This window comes from Kryptolebias marmoratus, linkage group LG16 (genome assembly GCF_001649575.2).
Source record: "Kryptolebias marmoratus isolate JLee-2015 linkage group LG16, ASM164957v2, whole genome shotgun sequence".
NCBI lineage: Eukaryota > Metazoa > Chordata > Actinopteri > Cyprinodontiformes > Rivulidae > Kryptolebias > Kryptolebias marmoratus.
Window position 1 is genome coordinate 31,227,970 of NC_051445.1, and position 7,533 is coordinate 31,235,502.

At 40.9% G+C, this 7,533-nt stretch overlaps 1 protein-coding gene across 1 annotated transcript in view; it reads right to left on the reverse strand.

Moving 5' to 3' along the window:
- The window catches only part of bves (blood vessel epicardial substance), a 44,205-nt gene that overhangs the window by 22,779 nt on the left and 13,893 nt on the right, over positions 1-7,533 (reverse strand). The window contains exon 4 of the mRNA XM_037980420.1: positions 3,180-3,367. Within this exon, the coding sequence (XP_037836348.1) occupies positions 3,180-3,367 (188 nt within the window). The remainder of the gene's footprint in view (positions 1-3,179; positions 3,368-7,533) is intronic.

The following is a 7,533-nucleotide window of genomic DNA, read 5'->3' on the forward strand; positions in this document are numbered from 1 at the left end:
GATGGATGGATGGATGGATGGATGGATGGATGGATGGATGGATGGATGGATGGATGGATGGATGGATGGATGGATGGATGGATGGATGGATGAGCAAATAATGTTGGCAATATAGTGTATCTCTTAGTTCTTAGTATCTCTATAGGCTTAGACTGCTGGAGGACTCTCCACTCTGCTATTGCCTTTACTCACTCTGCTCTCCATGTTTGTATTTGTAATTATTTCTATCATTAATGTGTTTTTCTTTGCCTGTCTATCTATAGAAACTACACCTGGACCAGCCATTCTGTGTTTGTCTGTGTCTCTTTCATGTCTTCTTAAACTCCAGCAGGTTGAAGTAGATGGTGCCCCATCCTGAGCCTGGTTCTGCTGGAGGTTTCTTCCTGTTAAAGAGGAGTTGTTTCTGTCCACTGTCGTTTATGTGCTGGTCAAGATGGGAGGTTACAAATCTGCTGGCTTCCATAGATAGTGTCATAATTTGGACACTTTTGAGTTCTACTGTGCTTGTTTTTTTTTTATTATGTTCTTTAATCTTGTGTTAAGTTTTAAGCCCTGTGTTTCATATCAATACACTCCACTGTAGTTTTTCTCCCTGTGCTCTCCTTGCGTTCCCTGTGCCATTATTCACTGTCCCCCCCGGAGGTTTCCAGTCAGCCTGCTACACCCACTTCACCTGTTCCTTATTATCTTTCCTCTCTTGTTCCTTTTCCACTCACCCTCAACACTATATTAATTTTCTGCTATCCCCCCACCGTTTCATTGGTAGTCTCATCCTACAGTCAGGTTTGCTCCATGTGTCTCCTTGTGATCCTCTGTTAGTTTTTCTTGAGTTTTGCTTTCAGGTCAGTGTTTTGTTTCTCCTTTGTTATAATAAATCAGTCTTTATTTTCCTGATGTCAAGTTTGCATTCTGGATTAATTTCCCTTACACCTCATAGCTAAATAAATTTAACTATTTTGCTTTTTATAATGTATGTAAATGTTTTTGTCACCCTGAGATGACTTTTGATGTAAATTGGCACTATATAGAACAACTGAATTGAATTGAATGCCCTCATTTTGCTACTGTCTTTACTCTTTCTGCTTTCTTAGTTTGTGGATAAAAAGAAATAATTAAGTAATCTATATCATTGAGATGTGTAAAATATACAAGTATTTTTATATGTAAATCTGTATTTCTACATGTACGTGCAGTTATGAACAAGTTATGACAATGAAAATTGAATGAATACAATGTCCAAGGAGAACGAATGGCAGTATATACAGAACAGAATACAAATATATACAGTTGTACAAGCTAATAAAAGTAGAGTGCATTTAGTGATACAGTGATGTCACAAAGTCATTGTTGGTAGAACTTTTTTAGATAAGACTGATTGGTTCAGACCAGGGGGGTCCTTTGTTGAGTGTGAGAGGGAGTGGGGCAAAAAGTTTAGCAGGGAGACAGTTGTTGGGAAGAAACTGTTCCTGAATCTGAGGGGGTGGGGGTGGAAGGTTCACCAGGGGGCTCCTATAGCACTTCCCAGCTGGCAGAAGGGCAAACAGTCTGTGTGCTGAGTGGCAGGAGTCATTTCTAAAGTTTATTGCCCTTCTGAGACTGTGCTGCTTGTAGATGTTTTCTTCCAAGCTGAGACAGAGCATTTCCCGTCTCAGACTGTAATGCAGTTGGCAAGGATGCTCTTTATTGTTCAGTAGCAGTTAGGATGTCTGATGAGAGATGGTTAATTCCCTCAAGAAAAAGGGGCAATGATGGGCCTTCTTAACCAGGCTGGAGCAGTTTGTTGTCCAGGTAAGGTCCTCTGAGTGAGAAATTAAAAAAACAAAACATGCAGGTTATTTTTGTTGGAACAACGTATTTTCCTGATGATTATAACCCCAAAGCACTATGAAGGTCTGAATAAGAGGAAAGGAGGTGACGATGATAAAAGGTGTCACCACAAACAAAAAATATCAGTCCAAAAATGTCAGAAATCTTGGCTTTATTGTTTTGGTCAAAACTCTTGATGCAACAATGAAAATGCTGTTTTATCAAGCCTTTCCAGAAGCATAAATCCACCAGCTGATGAAAAAAACTCTTAGCTTTGCTTTATCTAGTTGTTATAAAGATTTTGGGATATTTTATTATGTTTAACTATCTGGTAATTGTCTAAAACAGGTGTCTCAAATTCACGGGCCGGGAGCCAATTGCGGCCCGCAGACCCATATTTTGTGGCCTCCTACCTGAAATCAAAGCTTAGTGTTACTGCGGCCCATGTGGTTTTTTTTTCCTCACATGCAGCTGCGTGAGTCGTTGCCCTTAGCACTTGTTGGCTACTGTAGCTCAGGCTCTTGATAACAAAAATTAGCAACATGGGTCACTTGAAACATGTTTTGGGACTTTCACCGATTGGAGGGAAAATTTATCCTGTCACTCAGTGCAAGGACATTTTTAATCACTCAGCTCCAGTCAAGTCTTTTTCAAAAACTGCCGTGAAGAGAAAGGTTGGCGATGAGCACAGACAGTTTCAGGAGAAGTGGGAGATGGAATATTAATATATCAGCTGGCAGCAAGGAGTAGGAGAAAGTAAGAGAAGTCTATGGTCTGATCTATGTTGTTCATGTTCTGAATTGTTATTAGTAAAGATTGAGAAGATTGGATCAGTTGTACTTTTTTGTGGATAACTGGAAGCCCTTTTTTGTGGAATACTTGATGCGGTTCAACTTCACGCAGACTCTACCTCCAGCAGCCCCCAGGTAAGTTGAGTTCGAGACCCCTGATCTAAAAGTACATATTGACCACAGACAGTGGTGGACAAAGTACTCAACTCTAGTACTTGAGTAAAAGTATTGATAATCATAGTCAAATCTTACTCAAATACAAGAAAAAGTTGCTCAGTCAAAAGTTTACTCAAGTTAAAGTACTTAAGTACTTATTTTTGAGAATACTTAAGTATTCAAAAGTACAAATTGTGTCTTTTAATATCAGTACATTGCTACTAATCTCCAACTAGTATCAACAGTCAAGATACTGGCTTTAGGAGAGTAGTTGTGTTTTTTCTAATAACCAACAGATCTATAAATATAAATCATAAATTCTACCTCAAAAGTTTAAAAACTGCTCTCAAATTTTTTTTTGCTAGACTGTCAGAATTATTTGAAGTATGTTTGTAGTTAGCAACTTGTCATGTGAGCAGCACATACTTTCCTTTGAGCAGAATGCTGAGGCGTTCATCCACAGAAGTTTTCTCTTCAGCAGCGTAGGCCTGGCCTTTCCTCAGGGTCTGGATGGTACAGAACTGTCCTGTGAGCCTCTGAAACAAGGGCTCCTTAACATGGAGGGGCTCAAACATCCGTTTGTAGACTGAGCGCAACTCCCTGTCAATCTTAATCTGACAAAACACAGAAACAACCTGTAAGTCTTCCATCAAATGACAATTGAAAACTAAAGCCCTGGCAAAAATGATAATTTATGGATTCACCACTCTTGGAGGATGTTCTTTCAATAGTCTAAGTTTGTATAAGAAAAATAAAATCAGACATTTCAAAATACCAACCTTCTGGCATTGAGAAACAATAAAAAAGGAAAGCAATGATATTGCTGTAATCACTCACAGTTACTTATTTTAGATTAAGTAGAGAAAAATATTATGGAATGAAATTGTAATTTGAAGTTCTAAAGTTACAGTATCACTGATTGTCACACACCTGAGTGTGTGAAATTTGTTCTCCTCATTTGACCCATCCCTTGAGGGAGCGGTGAGCAGCACTGTCAGGTTATTGGGGTGTTGAGTTTTTCTCTGTGGTTTTCCTAACACTCCTGGAAGGTAACCTCCAAAGGGTGCCAGTAGAACCAGCTGCAGGACTGAGGGCTGATCCCCTGCAGGTGTGCAAGCACACCTGCAACTCCTCAGGTCTTATTACACCCTGGATGTAATGAGTGTGTTCTGCTGTGTGAACTATCTGTGCTCCAGTGTAACTTCCTATGTTTTCTCCCATGTCAGTGTCTCCCTGGGCACCTCCTGGGACCCACTCGGGAAATCTCTTGGAACCTTTCAATTAGTGATGGGCAAATGAAGCTTTTCTGAAGCACTGAAGCTTGTTTTGGAAAAGGATTCAATATTCAAAGCTTTCCAACACAGATATGAAGAGCCGCTTAAAGAAACACAAAATGAAGAGATATTTCTGCCTGTTTTCAATGTGTGAACAGGTATTTTTTTGTGGGTGAAAGGATAAAGTTATGGTTGTTTATGGTTTATATAAATAAACTCAAACGGCAGAACGTCCTCTCCTCCTCACTGGCTCCATGTATCACTATCTCGCTGGTTCGTTATTTTGCACTAATTCCTCTCCTAAACACACCACAAATCCCGCTAATGAATCACGTCCTTTAAAACCTTTTGAATCAGGCACTAAAGCAGTGACATAACTTCAACACTTTCGAAGCTTCGGATGTCATTGATCACGTGACTTGCCGAACGAATCACGCTCCGACACAGAGTTTCTGAAACACTGTGTTGTTTTTCGATCCATGCTCCGGAGCTTCAACTTCAATTTGCCCATCACTACTTTCAAGTCAGACCAGAACCAACCAAAGCCCCAAGTTCAGATTCTCATGACTGGCTCCACCATCATCATTGTTGTACTACCTGTACAACAATGTTGTACTACCTGTATACTACCCTCAAGCAGTCCTGCAGCAGTTTCCCATCTGGTTCATCAGCCCTCAGCCTACCTCAGCGTTGTGCAATCCTGGTCCTGGAGGGCCACTCAAATCAGGTGTGTCGGAGCAGAGAAATAAGTAAAAACATGCAGGATAGTGGCCCTTGAGGACCAGGATTGCCTACCTCCATCTCACAGTGCCGCTCTGAGAGAAACACCCCCTGTACCCACTCAACCCACCCTGATGGACCTCCAAACTTCCGGTTCCCCACGTTTCCTTACCAACCCTGGACCACCACCTTTGCACATTTTTTGTTCACTTTGTAAATAAACACCTTTAACTTATTTTTCCTTCCCCTGAGGGCTTTCTGTGCATGTGTGTCAAAAGCATAAATGGGAACATGACACAAATGAGAAACAAGTGGGCTGGTACTGGAGTTAATGTTTAGGACCAAACTGTAAGAAACGACCTAAAAGAAATGGGATTTACATACAGAAAAGTTAAACAAAAATCATTATTAACACCCAAGCAGAAAAGAACAAGTGACAGTAGGCTAAAGCAATCAAACTGTGTGGCTAGATGAAAGTGTCATACCAGGTAAAGGCAAGGGAGAGACAACAGTCATTACATCTTCAATAAATATCAAATACACTCATCCCCCTTAAGGATGTGACTTGAAAGTTGGCTCCCAAATTTCTTGGTCCATTTGGATAATGAGCATTGTCAGCCACCCAACAGTGTGTCTCAGACTTCCCTCCTCCATAAGGATTCACCCCACCTTTCACATTTCCCAACTGAAGCCGGTTTTCACTAGCGCGTTGTTTGAACATAAGGGTGTCCAAAAGTGCACATGGCGCCAGGACACCCTAGGCCGCAGGACAATGATTGACTTTATCATGTTATCTGATCATCAGCCATACGTTTTGAACACTCGAGTGAAGAGAGGAGCAGAGCTGTCAGCTACCTGGTGGTGAGTTGGATCAGATGGTGGGGGAAAATGTCAGACAGACCAGGTAGATCCAAATGCCTAGTGAAGGTTTGATGGGATTGCCTGTCAGAAGAAACCTGTCAGAAAGATCTTCAACTCCCACCTCCGAGTCCGAGTAGAAACGTCCTGCCAATGATTTTTCTCTCTGTTTATCTCTTTAATGTAACTCATCTATAGCTGCGTGTTTCTAATCTTTGTTTTGTCTCCATCCATTTTGCAGCATGTGTGATATGATCAGCTGATGTTTTATGTTGTTTCAACAGAGTACTTAAATGTCTCCAATCATTATTGCCATTATTAGCTAATTTGGGCCGACTTGCACTCTTATTAAACAGTTTGCAACAAAAGCAAATGTCCATCTATAACCGTCCAAGAACACTAAGGTAGTTAAAAAGCTCCATGGCATCAGGGCTCTGAGGGTGGACGAAAGCCAATCAGAGTTTAGTGCTTTGGATGTTGCTGTTCTGACTTGGTCATTACAACATTGTGTGGACATCGGGGCAGTGCAACTGGATTGGCTGATTGTGGTGGTGGTTCCCCTGTTTAAGAAAGGGGACAGGAGGGTGTGTTCAAATTACAGAGGAATCACACTTCTCAGCCTCTCTGGTAAGTTCTATTCAGGGATGCTGGAGAAGAGAGTTTGGTTGATAGTCAAACTACAGATTCAGGAGGAACAATGCGGGTTCCGTCCTGGCTGTGGAACAATGGACCAGCTCTTTACTCTTGCTAGAGTCCTCAAGGCGGCATGAGAGTTTGCCCAACCAGTCTACATTTGTTTTGTGGACTTAGAGAAGGCATTCGACCATGTTCCCTGGGGTACCCTGTGGGGGGGTGCTCCTTGAGTCTGGATTGGGGGCCAATTACTACAGGCCATTTAGTTCCTATACAAACAGTGTGATAGTTTAGTTTGCATTGCCAGCAGTAAGACGGGTCTCTTCAGGGTGAGAGTAGGGCTTTACCAGGGCTGCCTGTTGTTTACCAATTCTATTTATACCTTTTTATAAACATAATTTCTCACTGCTGCCAGAAGGCAGAAGGTGTCTGGTTTGGTTGCCTCTGGATTCTGTTTCTGCTATTTGCATATGATGTGGTCCTTTTTGCATCATTGTGCCATGATGTCCAGCTCTCACCAGAGCAGTTTGCTGCTGAGTGTAAAGCAGCTGGAATGAGGATCGGCACCTCCAAATTTAAGGCCATGATCCTCAGTCAGAAAAGCAACAGACTGCTCTCTGCAGGTTGGGAATGAGGTGCGGCTTTAAGTGGAAGAGTTTAAGTAACTTGGGGTCTTGTTCACAATTGAGTGAGGAATAGAGCATGAGATTAAGATTCTATTTTAGGAACCAGAGTCTGCCCAATGTGGGGCTGCAAGTCCCATGTACTCTCCTGAACACCTGATCATTGTGTCACATGACCTTTCTTTTAATCATAAAATAAGTAATTACAGCTAATCATGCTAGAAAAATGAATATTTGAACATAAAGCGGCATGGTAAGAACTGCATGAATCAACAAGAGTCAACACCTGAAAACAAATTATCTACTATACTATACTATATTAATAGTCTTTGGTTTTAGAATTTACAGTATTCTTTAAAAACAAAATAATAAAACATCTTTTTCTCTTTTCATTGCACTTTATTGCTGAATACAGTATGGCACACAGCAAATCCAGGAGGCCCAGATTAACACTGTCAGATTTGATTTCAACACTTTTAAAGTGTCTATATGGGTCCACACCAGAAAGTGTTAATTTAACTCTTTTTGGAGAGTTGGTACCTTAACTCTTACAAAGTGTCAAATATCAAATCTGCTGGAGTTAATAATTTAACACTTACTAACACTAATTCAGTGTTAGATTTTAATATTAACTCTCACAGAGTACTTCTTTTAACTTCTTAAGAGTTATTT